Source organism: Chiloscyllium plagiosum, chromosome 1 (genome assembly GCF_004010195.1).
Source record: "Chiloscyllium plagiosum isolate BGI_BamShark_2017 chromosome 1, ASM401019v2, whole genome shotgun sequence".
Lineage (NCBI taxonomy): Eukaryota > Metazoa > Chordata > Chondrichthyes > Orectolobiformes > Hemiscylliidae > Chiloscyllium > Chiloscyllium plagiosum.
In genome coordinates, this window is record NC_057710.1 from 79687472 (window position 1) to 79705839 (window position 18368).

Consider the following 18368-nt stretch of genomic DNA (forward strand, 5'->3'; position numbering starts at 1 on the left):
TATTCTCACTTTGGTTTTCATGAATTCTTGGCATAGTTCATCTATGCTGCTTTGGAAGTCTCCTGTTCTGAAAATTCATCTAAACGTAAGCTGCATTCCATCTCATTTTGATTTCTTCTATACAGATCTGGGAGGTCTGTATGTGCCAGCAACGTTCAACACCAGAAATCAATGCTGGGCGTGGCATCAGCATGCTGATAGGTGTGCAGAGACTTTTGGAGTGGTCACGCAACGTAGAGAGAATGTTGAATGCAAATGATGTTTTTGTCTAATCAGGTTGGAAATAGGGTTTCTGAACCTGATCAGAAAATCTAGGCTCGTTTTCAAATAAAACTTGAATTCTTAAGTCAGTCTATTGTACAAATTGAGTATGATTTTCTCACATCAGTAATGACAAACACAAAGGATGTTACTTTATTTTGAAATTGCATAGTAAACATTTTAAAATCATACATATAAAATGCAGGTTAAAGACTGATTACACAACACAGCAACATGCCTGTCAAAAAGTCTAAATTTAAATGCACAAACCATCAAAACATTTAAGATGCAAAAATGAAAAGCGTTGAAAGGTAACTTAGCATGTCTAATTCTTCAAAAAGTGGTTTGTGCTGCCACTAGCTGAAACAGTGCACCTCGTCTAAATAGTGTCAAAGACAAATCTGTACTCAACTTCACAAAAGTCTTTTTCTGTAGGAGTCACTTCTAACTGCCCTCAGGCATTTGCAGAAAAGTAAATCAACTCCTCCTTTGTGTCTAGTGTAGTAGCATGCTGCAGACAGAAACATATTGTTAGAGTCACTCTTGTAAGAAATTTAGAAATCAAAAAGGTTTAAGAATGATTGTTATGAGGGATGAAATGTTGCTTGTTTGAATAATTTGTAATATTTCCACTTAACATGCTTTTACCCAATTTACAAAAGCAATAGTTCCAGTAAATTATATTAACTTCTAGATAGATCATACTACTGACTGACAATTTTATGCACACTTTATTTTAGGCTCTAATAAAGTAAAAACATCTCAAAATCTTCAAGAAAAGCATAGTACAGCCTGTTATCAAGGCCTGACCTGTTTTACTAAGACCTGGGAAAACATCAGCTGCAATGATGTTCTTAAAATAGCACTGTGTTAGTATTATATGCATGTGAAATGAATATGTCCTTGTATGCTATTAGGGCTTATGAAAATGAAAATAAATCACACAAAACTTGCATGCATGCGAATGATACAATTGCTTAAATCTGGATGGCATCTCAGCTCTTGAACTAACTAGAATATGCAGTTTTCCATTGTGACACCACCTTGGAAGTTTTGGAACTAATTCAGATCTTGCTTTTGACACTGAAGTTTTAAATTAATAGTCATTGCTCACTTGCAATTAGATTCAGTTGAGTGGCATCCAATGACTCTCACTCGAATATATGTATAAAAATAGTAAGCAGTTTTAACCAAACGTTTGAGAATTTTAGCAGATGACAGTACTTTGAAATAACAAATCAATTTCTTTAGTTCTTGAAAATATCAATCTTACACTGTGTTTGTACATAATTCTACACTAGAATATGAAAGCAGAAAAAAAAAGATTTGAGATCAGTAATTCAGTGTTAAGACCAATACAACTCACTTTTTCCTGCAACACATCAATACTGTGGCTCTTTCTAATTTGCAAATGAGTTGCAATATTAACAAAAGTAGGGCAAGTTATTTATATATCCAACATTCATTATCACATTTCAGATTTACAGGTTTGTTTGGTAGATGAGAAGAGGGTCTACTGAAAAGACAGCAGCACAAGTCAATTGGAACAGTTTAACTACGACTGGTGAACCCAACTAATGAAGAATGAGATCATCTGTGCCAAAATGTTGCATTGAACACAGCAGATATATTGAGGTTACCTTATTGTTATTTGCAAGGTGAGCGTTATGTCAGAAGACAATAGCAGATTCCCATGAACTGCATATGGGGAAACGTTATCCATAACAAAAATACTTGCAAACATTGTAGAGAGTCTCAAAAATTGCTCCCCAATGAACAAGCCCAATAAAATCTCTTGAAAAATAGATCGAAATTGGTGCTATTTTAAAGAACAGCAGCATATGAAACAGCAGATGGAGTTATTCAATCTAGGTAAAATGGACTGAGGAAAGTCTAATGAACTTATCACATTCACCATCTTCCAAATGTCAAAATATAGTTGTGTTGGGACTACAGACTTTAATTATAAAAGTGGATTTATTTTATTATAAAACAGGGTTGTGTGTCATTCACTTGTAAAACTTGAAGCTAGACTATTTAAAAACAAAATTTTTTAAAGTATTATGATGCATTGTAGCTTATGGAGCAGGAAATACTGGTCAGTCTTAACTAAATAAGGGGACAACAATTCTAGCAGAAGGCTAATTAAAAGAAAATGTTTTTAGCCGTAAACAAGGATTAAATTTAATTAATGTATTCAAACCAAACATTACAGTGATGAAGATCAATAAATATTCATTCATGCACTTCGGGCTCCACCATTTTCTAAAACAAAGGGGAAAAAATTAATATTGTTGATAGCTTACAAATCAATAATACTAAATACAGTAATCATACACTATATATCTGTTAAATTTAACTTTTATCTAGTTCAGGTATGTGAATTAATATTCCTCTGCTACAGGCCCACACTCCTTCCAGTTAATAAAGATCAGAATAAATAGCATGATCCAGGAGATGGATTGTTCTCCTAGTATATGAGGGTACCAAATCATGTAGAGTAAACATATGTCAGAGGGAACTTTTCTTTACGATACATTTTACCCAAGAAAAAAATTAAGGAAGAATTTCGAGCTCAAAACATCACACCTTGGCTCTGTTTCCTCTGAATTTCCCCACATCCTTCTAATTTTTATCTCTGATATTTGACTTCAGTCTGTGATTCTACCCTAGAGAAGCATATGAAGCAGTTGTACAATTCTTCAGAGTGTAAACAGATCAAAGGTAGAAACTGAAAACATTACTCCTTACTATCAGTAACTGTGTTAAAAAGGCAAAGAAAAATCATTTCATTTGCAAACTTGCCATTTTTAAAGAACATTCTGGATCTAAAGGCTATAAGGCATAGGAACAGAATTAAACCATTCATCCTATAGAGTCTGATCTGCCATTTGATCATGGCTGATATGCTTCTCGACCCCATTCTCCTGCTTTCTCCCCAATATTCTTGATCCCCTTACCAAACAAAAACCTTTCTATCTCTGTCTTAAAATACACTCAATGACTTGGCCGCCAAAGCCTTCTACGATGACAAGTTACACAGATTAATCACCTTCTGGCTGAAGAAGTTCCTCATTTCAGTTCTGAAGGGTTGTCTCTTCATTGTGAACCTGTGTCCTTGGGCAGGGACAGCTGTCGAAGGGGCTGTGCCCTGAAAGCCTTGTGATTTCAAATAAACCTGTTGGACTACAACCTGGTGTCTTGTGACTTCTGACTTTGGCTTACCAAAGTACGTAACCTCTCATTTTCCCACATAGTTTTACTTCTGCCACTTTTTTGCCCACTCTGCTAGCCTGTTCAAATCCTTCTGCAGTCACCCTCCTTTCTGAACACTACCTGTCCCTTCACCTATGTTTGTGTCATCTCTTAACTTAGCAACAATGCCCTCAGTTCCTTTTTCCAGATCATTAACATATAATGTGAATAGTTGTGGTCCCAACATGGACCACTGCAGAACTCCACTAGTTACTTGTTGCCATCCTGAAAAAGACCCTTTATCCCTACTCTCTGCCTTCTGCCAGTGAGCCAATTCTCTATCCATGACAGTATCTCGCTCCAAATGTCATGAGTTCTCATCTTATTTAACAGTCTCCTGTGTGACACCTTGCCAAAGGCCTTCTGAAATCCAAATAGATCACATATACTGGCTATCCTTTGTCTAACTTGCTCGTTACCTCCTCAAAAGAATTCTGAGGATCCCACAAGCTGAATGATAATGGTGTAGTTGTTTATCCCTAAAGCATCTTCACATATTGCACATCAGGACTTAGGTTGTAGATTAATTATTTTCATAAACCAATGAGAAGGCTTTAAGAAATCCAATATTATCTGAAACCCTACTGAGCAATTAAACTACAAACTGCAGGCAAGTTATTGCAAAAGTCTAATTCACTTGTTACCTGGTTCTTTTAGAGTATCTGGGTTGCCTGCAAGTTCTTGTGCTCCATCTGCGTTCAGCAGAACACATGCTAAATCGTTATGCTGCTCTTCCTCAGAAATTCTCCTAACCAATTCATCCTGTGGAGATTTGAAAACAAATGATGGAATAGGTTTTTAAATTAGTGCCTATTAGTATCTCTAGTCAGTCATCTCAAAGTACAATTTCTAAATTTATGGGCACCACCAAATTGGGAACACAGTCAATTTGGGGATGGATTGTGCCAAGATAAAAGGGAACATTAATAAATTAGCAGAACAGGCATTTATAACATATGAACTTCAATATAGCTAAGTGTGAGGTGGGACACTTTGGTCAAAAGAATAACAATGCTGTATTCTTTTTGAAAATAAGTGTTCAAATGGGGGAGAGGTTCAGAAGGATTTAAAGGTACTGTAAATCCTCACTTAAGGTTGTGATTCTCACAAATGCAGACACAATTCTATGTGAAGCACCACTTACACACTAACCAGTGTTAAAACTGGAATTACATTCCTTTAGACAGTGCTTAGAAAATAATGCTCAAGTTGAAAAATTGTACCATACATATTTACAGAGACATTACTAAATCTAAGAGACACTCTATGCAGTTAGTAGACACTTCACGATCTTACTGTACAAAGAACAACTTCAAAAGATTAAGTTGAGATGGTTTACATTTGTAAACAGTAAAATATAAACAAAATGACCTTCAAAATAAAATGTTAAAAATATATAAAAGTACTGTAAATACTTGTTAACTTTAACAGGATATAATTATTAATTACACCAGTTTCAATTAGTAACAGAACTGGTTGGTGTGGGCTGCACTGACCAACTTCGTCACTAGGTGTATCCCAGGAGTTCAGTGCAAGCTCAAAATAAAAGTTATGAGAAAAATAGATAAGTGTACATGTTAATAAAAACCGCAGACAGACTGGGAACAGAAGCTGAAGTGGTGAAGAGGGATTGAGACCAGGGGTATGAACCAGAGGAAGGCAAGGGTCCTTCAGGACTCAATATGGGAATAGGCTTTGAGAGCTTACAGACCATACAACAGGAAGTCTGCCGCAACCATTAAACTGAAACTTTCAAAGTTAATTGAGAACATTGTCATTATTTTATGAACAACATTAAATCAAAACAAAATCTACTTATATTCACTCATGGGACGTGGGTGTTGTTGGATGGGGCAGCATTTATTGCCTGCCCTAGTTACCCTTGAGGTGGTGGTGGTGGTAAACTGCTGCAGTCCATGTGCTGAATGTTGTTAGGAGGGGAATTCCAAGATTTTGACCCATTAACTGAGTCAACTTTAAACAGATACTTACTGAATAGATAAAAACAATCATTAAAAGTGCAACAAAGTTCATAAAGTCAAAAACACTGAGATTCATATCAAACGTGATAGAATAACAACCTTATGTAGAACCCTATGGACAGCATTACTGAAAATACACAATGTTATGAAAACCTGCATCCATCAGGACAATTCGTGAGAATATTATAAAGGGTACAGCCAACATGTCAAGTGAAGGAGAGGTACTGCTAATTGGTTGGCAAAGGTATTGCCAAAGAAAACGAAGCAATTAATGACTATTGACTGTTAACTGCCAGGCTTTGTTTAGTATCAAACCAGGCATGTTGACTTAGTTCAGTCAGGGTACTGCCCTCAGCAAGTAACTGGCAAATGGCTGTTACTCAGTTTTATTGAAATGAAGCAGGTGCAGCACATGCACATGTTCTTATGACGGCATTTAACAGGACATCTAGCTTGCAGTACATATTAATATGAAAACTTGTAGGGTGATAAATAGTGAGGAAGATAGCTGTAAACTGCAGGAGGATATCATTGCACTGGTCAGATGGGATTCAACTTGGAAAAGTGAGATAATGCATTTGTGAAGGGCTAACAAGGGAAGGGATCATTGTATAAATGGTAGGAACCTGGCAAGTACTGAAAATCAAAGGGGGCTTGATGTGCATATCCACAGATCCCTGAAGATAAAAGAGCAGTAGATATGGTTAAGGTGACAGATGGGAGACTTGTGTTTATTAGTAGAGGCACAGAATGCAGGAGCTAGGAGATTATGTTGGCATATGTGGGAGAATTTGACCAAAATTGACACAAAACTGCATAGAAGCCATTGTGTCACAAAGCAATTTTTTCCAGTAAGAGTTTAGCCTGTTAGCCATAGTTCTGTCTGAGCCCTGGCTGAAGAATTCTGTTTTGATAGCCTGACCATGCAGCTGCAGGCTGTCTCTTCTCCTCAGTGCCATTAAATAATGGTGTTTCAAAGAATGATATATCGTTTCTCTTGTCCCTTATCAGTTGTTGTAGCCTAGCTGAAATTGCAATATAAGAGAATGTTCGGTTTTGTAGACATTAACAAATGTAGGTTTGGACAATGTATGGGACCTTACAACTGCCCCTAGGTTGTGTAACTAATGGGCAGTGGGGGCTTCTTTTTTACGATATAACTTGTAACATTCTGTATTTCTTTGGAATACATTGGACTTTGTTCTGAACGAAGATGTATTCCCCACGGCCATGATAAAGCTAGTTAATTGCTCAAGGTCTCGTCTCCTGACTATTTTGTTTTAAACGATTCAGCACAAGATTTATTTTCCCCAACAGAATATAACACACAGTACACTAGTTAAGCCACAACTGACATATGCTGGCATTTCTGGCTACCAGATTATAAGGAAGGATGTGATTACACTAGAGACGGTGCACAGAAGATTTACCAGGATGCTATCTGTGCTGCAAGATCTGAATTATGAGAAGAAATTGGATAGGCTAGAAATGTTTTCCCAGAGCACTGAAGTGAAGTGAAGCAGTGAAGGTTGACAGGAGACCTAAGAAATGTGTACAAGATTGTGAGAAGCACAGATAGAGTGAATAAGAAGGTCAAGAGTCAGACAGCATAGAAATAGACCCTTTGGTCCAACTCATCCAGGCCGACAAAGTTTCCCAAACTAAACTAGTTACCTTTGTCTCATATCTGTCCAAACCTTTTCTATTCACATAATTGTCCAAATGTCTTTTAAGTGTTCTAACTGTACTGCATCTACCACTTCCTCTTGCTGTTAACTCCACATACAAACCACCCTGCGTGAAAAAGTTGTCGTCCCTTTTAAATCCTCCTCCTCTCATCTTAAACCTATGCCCTTCAGTTTTGTACCTTCCTATACTTGCTATTCACCTTATCTATGCCCCTCATGACTTTATAAACCTCTATATGGTCAACCCTCAACCTCCTATGCTCCACTGAAAAATTACCAGTCGCTCCAGCCTTTCCTCATAACTTTCAGTTCTAGTAACATCCTTGCAAATGTTTTTGCACCCTCTCCAATTTAATAATATCCTTCCTACAGCAGGGTGACCATAACTGTACACAGTACTCCAAAAATGGTCTCAACATGACATTCCAACTCCTATACTCAATGCTCTGAGCGATGAAGGCAAGCAATGCCTTATAAACCACCCTGTTTACTTGTGACACAACTATCAAAGAACTAAGTACCTGAACCCCGGTGTCTCTCTGTTCCATAATATTACCTAGGGCCTTAGCATTAACAGTTTAAGTCCTGTCCTTGTTTGTCTTACCAAAATGCAATACCTTGCAATTATCCAAATTCATCTGCCACTCTTCAGCCCATTGGCTCAATTGATCAAGATTACTTTAATATTAGGATAAGTTGCACAGCTGGGCTGAGAGGTGGCAAATGGAGTTTAATGCGGACAAGTGTGAGGTGATTCACTTTGGTCAGAGTAACCGCAATGTAAAGTACTGGGCTAATGGTAAGATTCTTGGTAGTGTAGATGAGCAGAAAGATCTCGGTGTCCAGGTACACAGATCCTTGAAAGTTGCCACCCAGGTCAACAGGGCTGTTAAGGAGGCATACAGTGTTTTAGCTTTTATTAATAGAGGAATTGAGTTCTGGAACCAGAAGGTTATGCTGCAGCTGTACAAAGCTCTGGTATGGCCACACTTGGGAGTATTGTGTACAGTTCTGGTCACCGCATTATAAGAAGGATGTGGAAGCTTTGGAAAGGGTGCAGAGGAGATTTACTAGGATGTTGCCTGGTATGGAAGGAATGTCTTAAGAGGAAAGGCTGAGGGCCTTGAGGCTGTTCTCGTTAGAGAGAAGGAGGTTGAGAGGTGACTTAATAGAGACATATAAGATAATCAGAGGGTTAGATAGGGTGGACAGGGAGAGCCTTTTTCCAAGTATGGTGACGGTGAACACGAGGGGGCATAGCTTCAAATTGAGGGGTGAGAGATATAGGACAGATGTCAGAGGTAGTTTCTTTACTCAGAGAGTAGTAAGGGTATGGAATGTTTTGCCTGCAACGGTAGGAGATTCACCAACTTTAAGTGCATTTAAGTCGTCATTGGACAATCATATGGACATACATGGAATAGTGTAGGTTAGATGGGCTTCAGATTGGTATGACAGGTCAGCGCAACATTGAGGGCCAAAGGGCCTGTACTGCGCTGTAATGTTCTATATTCTATTAATGGTCAGAGGTAGAAGGCTAAAATGTGAGTTGAAGAAAATTCTTGTTTTCACTCAGAAGCAGGTGGGAGTCTGAAACTCTGCCTCAAATGGTTGAGTCAGAAGCTCTTGAAACACTGAAACAGTATATGGATATTCATTTGTATTGCCAAGTCCTCCAGAGCAATGGATCAAAAGCTGGAAAATGGGATTAGTGTCATCAGATCTTTCTTTACTGGTGCTGACATGATGGGCCAAACAACCTCCTTCTGTGCTGTAAATGTCTCTGAATCTAAATCTGTCCTTGTTTGTTGCAGACAAAGTGTGTGCCTGCACTGTGCTTGTTTCAACTGAAAAAAAAGATGACAACCATTTCCTGGTCAAGGCATTGTACCGAACAATGAACAGAGTCAATCTGCCAGATGAGCAATTTATTAATGATTTAGATGAGTGAACTAAATGTAATACCTCAAAATTTGCAGATGACACAAAGCCGGGTGGAAGGATGAGCTGCGAGGAGGCTGCAGAGATTCTTCAGTTTGATTTGAATGAGTTGAGTTGTGTGTAAATGCATGGCAGGTCAATAGAATCTGGATAAATGGGAGGTTATCCACTTTGGGAGCAAGAACAGTGTGAAAGTACTGTGCCTTTAAGAGAGGTGTTTTGTGCTGTTCTCTCTTGCAGAAGGGTGTTGTCACACTGGTGCTGAAATGTGTCTCCTTCAGGCTGGCAGTAAGTAAACAGATTTTTCAGTTATCGTTGGATTTTTTTTTCTAAAATGGGACAAAAGAATCATGAGCGAGGAGAGTCAGGACTCACACAGATCCATGAAGGCTATTAATTTTGCTTTCAGTTAAGTGGTTTCTGCTGGCTAAGCTAAAAACTTGGAGTTCCCAGCTGCTAGGGTGAAGTCTTAGACAGCGAGGCTTCTTCTTAAAATCAAAAAGAGTGGATTTTTTTCTTTCTTCTGGACTAGAGATGCAGCACACGAGAAATGTAACATGTTTGGCAAAGGATGCTGCCTATACTGGAACAGTTGGAGATTAGCAGTTAAGTAATATTTTATCTTGTTAGGAATTTCAACAAAGTAATTTTTGTATTTTAACAATTTGGAGACGCCGGTGTTGGACTGGGGTGTACAAAGTTAAAATATCACACAATACTAGGGTATGGTCCAACAGGTTTATTCGGAAGCACTAGCTTTCAGAGAGCTGCTCCTTCATCAGGTGGTTGTGGAGAATAAGATTGTAAGACAATCTTACAAGGGTCTTAGAATCTTATTCTCCACAACCATCTGATAAAGGAGCAGCACTCCAAAAGCTAGTGCATCCAAATAAACATGTTGGACAATAACCTGGCGTTGTGCGACTTTTAACTTTGTATTTTAACTGTTGTAAGAATAAAGTGTGTTCTGATTAAAGCCTAGTGGCGGACCAATTGAACCACATCTGGCTCACAAACCTTACACTTGCTTGTAAATAAATATAAAAGACTATCGCCTGACAATGGGGAGCAGGAAGGCTTGTAGGTTGATCCATGACAACAGAATTGCACATTATTATCTGACTGGCAATATGTTGAGAGTGGTGAATGTGCAACGAGACCTGGGTTGCAGATGTAGCAGGCGGTGAAGACGACAAGTAGTTGCCCTTCATAGTGACAGGATAAGCACAGGAGCAGGGAAGTCTTGTTGGAAAGACCACACATGGAATACTGTATGCAACTTTGATTTCTTTATCTGAGAAAGGTTATTATGGCTATGGAGGGAGTGCAAAAAAGACAGATTCCATAGATGACAGGACTGACATACGAAGAAAGTTTGAATCAATTGGGATTTTATTCACTGCAGTTCAGAAGAATAACGTGGGGATCTCAGAAACCTATAAGATTCAAACAGGATTAGACAGGGTAGATGCAGGATGGATGTTCCTAATGATGGGCAGTCTAGAACCAGGGATCACAGACTAAAGGTCTGTGGTAGACTATTTAAGCCTGAGATGAGAAGAAATGTTTTAACCGAGAGATGGCGAGCCTGTGGAATTCACTATCACAGAAAGCAATCGAGGCCAAATCATGATTTCAAGAAGTTGGATATAGTACTTGGGTCTAAAAAGATCCAAGGAGATGGGAGCTAAATAGGAACAGACTTGGATGATCAGCTATGATCATAATGAATTGCAGAGGCGGCTCAGAGAGCCAAATGGCCTAATCCTGCCCCTACTTTCTATATTTCTATTTGAAATTTAAGCAAAGCTTGACAGTTAGCGGTTAATCAGCAATAACTGCGACATCTCCTCTGCAACACCTCTAGCACTCTCAGACCACTTGCCAACCAAACAACATTCTCTTCTCAATGTATAAAAATTGCTTTTCCCCTTTTTGGTATTATTACGAATTGTCCTGATCAGTACAAGATGAAAAGCATTGACAAAATATGTCTATTCTCAACAATACTCAAATGTGGCATTCAAAAATTGAGAAGTTGCAAACAAGCTTTACTGGAATTCTAATGGAACCGAGGGGCCATATCTACCAGGAAAGATTAAACAGTGTGGGGATCACTTCTTCACAAAAAAAAAATCAAAGTCTTCAAGATTATAAAAGGGATTGATAGAGGTAATGTACAGAAAATGTTTCTACTTGTAGCAGAGGACAGACAAGGGTCATAAACTGAAGATAGTCTAATAAATCTAACAGGGAATTCAGGTGATATGTTTAAGAGTGGGCAGAATGTGAACTCACTATGACTAACAAAAATAGAACGAACAAGTGTTGGCACATTTGGGGGCATTCAAGAACATGGGGCAGAAAGGCATAGACGTTATGTCAATCATGTCAAAGAAATGAGAATGCAAAGAGGCTCAAGTGAAGCACAATAGCAGAATGGAGCTTTTATGCTCATTGATCCCACTTCTGTGCTGTATATACTATGTAATCTCAGTACAGCGATTACCTCAGAGAGGGCTGAAAGACTTGGAGGCAAGTTTTCCACTTTAACAAAGTCATCTTCATCTGATTTCTGGCTCAAATTGCCAGATCCAGCTTCCTGCTGAAGGGAGTAGAGAAATACATTACAAAGGTTTTAGTTAAAATCTCATACACAATTAAGCAAAATTGAATGAGAAAATGAGATTGTTAACATTGGAATGGCAAGAACAACTTCACACAATTCAAAAATTAATTTGACCAATAGAAACATCAAAAGAAACAAAAAAGTCTAAGCAAAATTTAAAGATTATACTTAAAATGCACCACCTCCCAAAATAAAACAAAGAACTGCAGATGCTGGAGATCCGAAACACACAAACAGAAAGTGTTGGAGAAATTCAGCAGGTGTGGCAACATCTATGGAGTAAAAAGAGAGTTAACTCTTCTTCAGAACTGGTAGCAGCTAGGAAATGATGGCATTTATGCTGATGACAGGAAGTTGGGGTTAATGGGAAAATAGAATAGAATAGAATAGAATAGAATAGAATAGAATAGAATAGAATAGAAGAGGGAGCCCTCTATCTGATGACATACCTTCCCAACATCAGTTTATACAAGCAATTATCTTATGCAGTTCATCAAATCACGGGTGACTGCGGAAGAACAGAAGACCATTTGGTTCTCATCCTGTATTGGCACACTGAAAGAGCTTTGTGCTTAGTCTTCCGTCCTTGCTTGTCATCTGTCATCCTTAAAGTTCATCTTCCTCTAGTATTCGTCCAACTCACTCTTTAAATAACTTATAGAATTGACGTCCACTACCATGTAGTGCATTTCATACCTGAATAACATTTCACCTCTAAATTTCATTTTTTTTATTCCATGCTCTCTTGTCATTGAACTACTTACCAAGAATTTTTTCCCTTATTTATTCTATCAAAATTTATCATCTTGAAAACTTAGATTAGCTTAACCTTTCTGGTTCATGGATAACTATTCTAACCTTTCCAACCTCTTCTCATAACAGAAGTTCCTCATCCTTGACAACAGTCCAGTAAACCTCCTTTACAACCTTTAATAATCTTCCATTGACCCGAAGAACCACCCTGCAGTGCGGAGTTCACCATGGCTTGTATTACGCTAGCTAAGGTCTAACCAGATTTATAAAGTTTTAACATGTTTGCATTTATATTCTACGTCGCTTATTATTATTAAACCAAATAACTTGTATGCCATTTATCCACATTTTCAACTTCAAGGATTTGTGCATATGAACATTAATGTTCATCTGCACTACATTAAAAATGATCCACCTACTGTCTTTCCATATTCGTTCTTCCAAAAATCATTACCTCAGAAGAGTAGCCAACTTGTGTAAGGATTTCTTCAATTCTAGGCTGTCGATGATGCTGGGACCTCTAGGTTGACAGATGCTTGTTTGCAGAGTCCAATTTATTGAATATTCATTATCATCTTGGAGATACTAGATAAACTGTACTTAAAAGGTAGGGTGTATGTCAATCAGTGAGATAGCTGTCTTGTTGCAGACATTCAGTGGTCTGTCAGCCATAAGGATATAAAAAGGCCATTAATACTATTCTGTTCGATGTTAACGTGCCACTAATTAAATCAAGATCTTGGCAGGAACTAGTGTAAATGCCTGTCCAATAACACCAAATGGTTGTTTTTCTCAAGTAGTGTGTTCATTTCTAATTTGATAAATGCAGAAGAATGTACACATTTGTAATGGGTACATTTCTATACATTACTAATTTGCGACAAGATCCTCTACAGTAATTGTGAATGAATTATCAAATGTTGCAATCTTTGGCAATTAGTGATTCAGATGTATTGACCAACTAATGAGTTATTCAAATTGTTTTTCAGGCTAAGGCGAGTATCTCAGTGTACTCAATGCATCACGCTTTCTTGAATGAAAGAAATTTTGCATAGTTCTCTTGCTGCTTGCATGCTAACAAATTTAGTCCTGCCTGATTCATTCTCTCTCTAACTGGCTTCCTTGGAAGATAAGAATTGACTGATGATTACCATATAACGTAGGTCAGCCTTCGCTTCTCTTTTCTTGTCCTAAAAGGATAATCTATTATTACCCTTTCTGAAGGTTTGTCTCTCATGTTGTCGATACTTTAAACTCCCAAGAAACCTAAAAAGAGAAATAAAACCCTAGAAAGACCAGAATATCAGAAGTTCTCTCTGCTTAATTTACCCTATGGAGAGGCTAGTGAAAGATACTTTTAAAAATTTAGACAAGAATTCTGATGCAAGCAGCTTCAAAGAATCATAGAATCCCTACAATGTGGAATCAGGCCATTCAGCCCCACTAGTCCACACTAACCCTCCAAACAGCACTCCACCCAGACACATCCCCCAACCCTATCCCTGTAACCCTACATTTCTCATGGTTAATCCACCTAGCCTGCATACCTTCGACTGATGGAGAAAAACAAACAGCTCCAACAGGCAAGTTCTGAGCTTTTCTAGAACATAATTGTGTACCATCTACATGTCATATTGAGCACATAACTTCCCTAGAGGCTAATCAGCCCATCTATACACTTTTGGCCGAAACAGAACATATATTACAACATATTTCCAACATTGAAATGTCAGTGCTTACAAAATCATTCACTAACACAGGGGAATCTGTGTCAGGACTGCCAGCCAATGAGCTTTCTGGTGTTCCTTGCAGGTCATTTTCTCGTTCCATTTGTATTGCTGTTCCAGCATTTGCATTTTCACAAAAAGGCAATGATGACTTTGGACTTTTCTTGCCTTCATTAGCTACATCAAACAGATTAGTTTGGAAAGACTCAGTAGGAAGATCAGGATTTGAGTTACTTTCATTTTCTGTTACAAAATGAAAAGAAAAATTCATTTAACACAATTATTTTGTTTACACAAGCAAACAATAATCAAATCTTTCATATTCTAATTTGATAACGAAATAAATTCAGAGTTGTTGAAACCTATCCTGTCCACTTTTTGAAAAACAGACAAAAGATTAAACACTACCTGCAACCATAGGTAAATTTGTTTTCATGGATTGACTAATCACATCATCCTTATTGGGTTCAGGACGAGCATCCTATAAAGAGGAAAGTTCTTAATGTCAATAAGCATGGAAGAAAATGTCAAAATACTAATGTTTGCCATTATTTTTATTTCTACCAAACTCAAAATAGTAACATGGACAGAACTTGTTTAAAATGCATTCCGATAAAGCCTTTTTTTAAGAATTCTTACAGTATGGAATCAGGCCCTTCGACCCAACAAGTCCACACCGACCCTATTCCCCTACATTTACCCCTGACTAATGTACCTAACACTATGGGTAATTTAGTGTGGCCATTTCACCTAACTTGCACATCTCTGGATGGGGGGAGGAAACCAGAGCACCCGGACAACACCCATGAAGACACGGAGAACGTGCAAACTTCACACAGTCACTCGAGATGGGAATTGAACCCGGGTCCCTGGTGCTGTGAGGCAGCAGTGCTAACCACTGAGCCACCATGCCGCCCCATATCCTAAACACTAATGCTGATACAATGAACGTGGCTTTGAATACAAGCTTCTTACAGATAGCGGTAGCATAGAGACTCGGAATTGATACAATATAAAAGGCAATGCACGACTATAAGTGCTGTACTCAAAGTCAGTCCATCTAAGCAATGAGGAAATAATTGTTTAGCTTGAGTAGGCATGTAGTCTTTCATTACTATTAACTAATTTTAACAATTTGGTGCATATCAGCTGAAATTCATCAAACAGGAAAGAAATTATCAGAGAGAATGGCATAAAGAGATGCCATGTCTAAATTTGGAGATCTCTGATGTTGACAGGTTTGGAGATGTCATTTTCACTCTCCTCATGATTATTTGCATGAGTTTTTGATACAGGGTTGATGTGAAAGTTCTTGCAGTGCAGGAATAGTGTCCATACCTCTGAGACAGAAGGCAGAAAACCCAGATCCAAGTCTTACCTGCTCCAGAGGAATGCATAACACATCTGAACTGGTTGTTTAATAATGTCTATGGAGCTTATACATATTACTCTGTGTGGATGGTTAGCATGTTTAAGATGAATGCTTTGTCAACAATAAGTTTTCTGAATGATCAACTCTATCACTAGCTTTAGGATTCTGTTTAACTAGCCTCTTTTGTAACCACTGAGCCCTCAAACACGAGGGGATAATGATTAGTTTAGTACACAGGGTATTCAAGTTGGCTCTGAATCAGTACAGTACATGTCATTTTATCAAAACAAATACAGAAAAAGTTGGAGAAACTCAACAGATCTGGCAGCAACTGTACAAAGAAGCAGAGCTAACTTTTTGAATCCAGCATGACTCCTCTTCAGAATGGTCACCTTTACAGTCATCTTTACTCAACCTCTGAAGTCAACTTTATCAACTTTGGGTTTTGCTCTACTTCTCAGGCAATACGTCCCAAACAATAAGGATAAAGCAATTTTGAACCAGCAAAGAAAATAATAGTTTTAATTTAAAAACAAAATACAGTAGATGCTGGAAATCTGAAACAAACAGAAAATGCTGGAGAAACTCAGCCAGTCTGGCACATGTGGAGAGAAAATAGTTAATGTTTCAAATCCAGGTATCACTCTTCTCAAGGACTGAAGAAGTCACAAGCCAAACTCTAAGCATTATCACTGTTTTGCTCTCCACAGATGCTGCCATACAAGCTGAGTTTCTCCAGTATTCTATATGTTTATAATAATTCAAATTTATATAAACCAAGGATTGGGAAGCCCTGCAATATATTTATCCCTACAGTGTGGAAAGAAGCCATTTAATCCATCGAGTCACACTGACCCTCAGAAGCTTAACAGCAGGAGACAGGACTTGCTTTTCGGACTAGAGGCCTGCCAGCAGCGTTGTCCCTGGGATTGGTTCTGGGTCCTCTTTTGTTTAGGAGAAAGTGAGGACTGCAGATGCTGGGGATCAGAGCTGAAAAATGTGTTGCAGGAAAAGCGCAGCACGTCAGGCAACATCCAAGGAGCAGGAGAATCGACGTTTCGGGCATAAGCCTTCCTGAAAAAGGGCTTATGCCCGAAATGCCGATTCTCCTGCTCCTTGGATGCTGCCTGACCTGCTGCGCTTTTCCAGCAACACATTTTTCAGCTCCTCTTTTGTTTGGCATTTATATAAATGATTTGGATGAGAAAATGGTTAGTAAATTTGTGGACGACACCAAAATTGGTGGGATAGTAGACGGTGAAGAATGTTTCCTAAGATTATAAAAGGACCTTGATCAAATGGGTCAATGAGCTGAAAAATGGCACATAGATAAATGCGACGTAATGGTTGGGCCTTGGGAAGTGTTGTAGAACAGAGCGACCTAGTGGATCAGGTACATAATTCTTTGAAGTTTGCAACACAAAGACAGGATGGTTAAAAAGGCATTTAGCATGCTTGTCTTTATTGCTCAGTTGAAAAGTTATGTTGAGGCTGTACAGCATATTGGTGAAGCCTTTCCTGGAGTATTGTATCCAGTTCTTGTAACACAGTTATAGGAAGGATATTATAAAGCTGGAGTTGTTTCAGAAGAGATTTACCAGGATGTTGCCATGTATGGAAGGTTTGAGTTATAGAGAAAGGCTGGACAGGCTGGAACTTCTTTCACTGGCGCATAGAAGGTAGAGAGGTGATCTGATAGAGGTTTATAAAATCATGAGGGGTATAGATAGGGTTAGTGGTAGGTGCCTTTTTCCGAGGATGGAAGATTTCAAGACTCGGGAGCACATTGTTACGGTGAGAGGAAAGAGATTTTAAAAAGACATATGGGGCAAATTTTTTTTATAGATTGGGATTTGCGTGCGAATGAACTTTGTGAGCAAGTGTTGGATGCGAGTATAATTACAATGTTTAAAAGACAAACAAAATTTGGACTACGTTCAGACCAACAAAATTTGGACCCAACCAGGACAACCAGTACCTACAACAAATCCGAAGCCTCCAGTATCAGACCTCCCTCTGGATCCTCCGCTCCACGCTTGCAGCCATGCGCCGCTACTACATTCCCTGCAATTAGCCCTACCCCAGCTCAGGACAACACTCTCACAGACTTGCAAAGGACCTCTACTGTTCTTCATCCACAGAAGAATCCATACACTAAACAAACAGTTCTTCCTAGCCATATTGGAAATTAAAGACAGTAAGTACCAAAAACTTTCATGTACTTACCCCCACACTCTGGGTTCCTTAACTGCTCCAGAATCTTCCATCGGCCTCCGAAATCACTCAGGCGCCATTAACCATGCGGCTGCTGCAGCGCTCACGGCAGCAACCGCCGCTGCGAACCATGTCCTTACTTCCACCCCCACCGACCTTGCAGCTTCCGCGATCGCCGCCCAGACAACCGCCGCCACAATCGCCAGGAAGACCATCGCCGACAGGTTCGCGGCCTCCGCGGGGTCCACGGCTATCGGGAACAACACCGTTTCTGCCGTCGCCACAGCCACTTCCGCCCCCAGAGACAGCACTCACCTGCACAATGACCACGCCCCATGCGTCTCCGCCCCCACGCCAATCTCCGTCACGCCTAACCCCGCCCCCACGCCGATCTCTGTCCGCATGCCTAACCCCGCCCCCACACCTATCTCTGTTTGCACGCCTAACCCCTCCACCACGCCCCGATCTCCGTCCCCGCCCCGATTCCTGCCCCCACGCCCCCCTACAACCCACCCTCGCATCCTGGCACCTTCCCCTACAAGTCGG

The 18368-nt window shown here is 39.2% G+C and overlaps 1 protein-coding gene across 8 annotated transcripts in view; it reads right to left on the minus strand.

Annotated features, from left to right (window-relative positions):
• Positions 1–388: 388 nt before the first annotated feature.
• pcm1 (pericentriolar material 1) overlaps positions 389–18368 on the minus strand; it is a 149095-nt gene continuing 131115 nt past the window's right edge. For 5 of the 8 annotated variants that reach the window (XM_043689926.1, XM_043689959.1, XM_043689917.1 and 2 more), the window contains 5 exons: positions 14645–14717; positions 14250–14479; positions 11637–11732; positions 4161–4278; positions 389–2526 (listed from right to left, as the gene is read on the minus strand). In XM_043689926.1, coding sequence (XP_043545861.1) covers positions 2501–2526; positions 4161–4278; positions 11637–11732; positions 14250–14479; positions 14645–14717 — 543 coding nt within the window. In that variant the 3' untranslated portion in view covers positions 389–2500. The remainder of the gene's footprint in view (positions 2527–4160; positions 4279–11636; positions 11733–14249; positions 14480–14644; positions 14718–18368) is intronic. The other 3 variants (XM_043689942.1, XM_043689977.1, XM_043689950.1) reach the window with 2 other exon arrangements.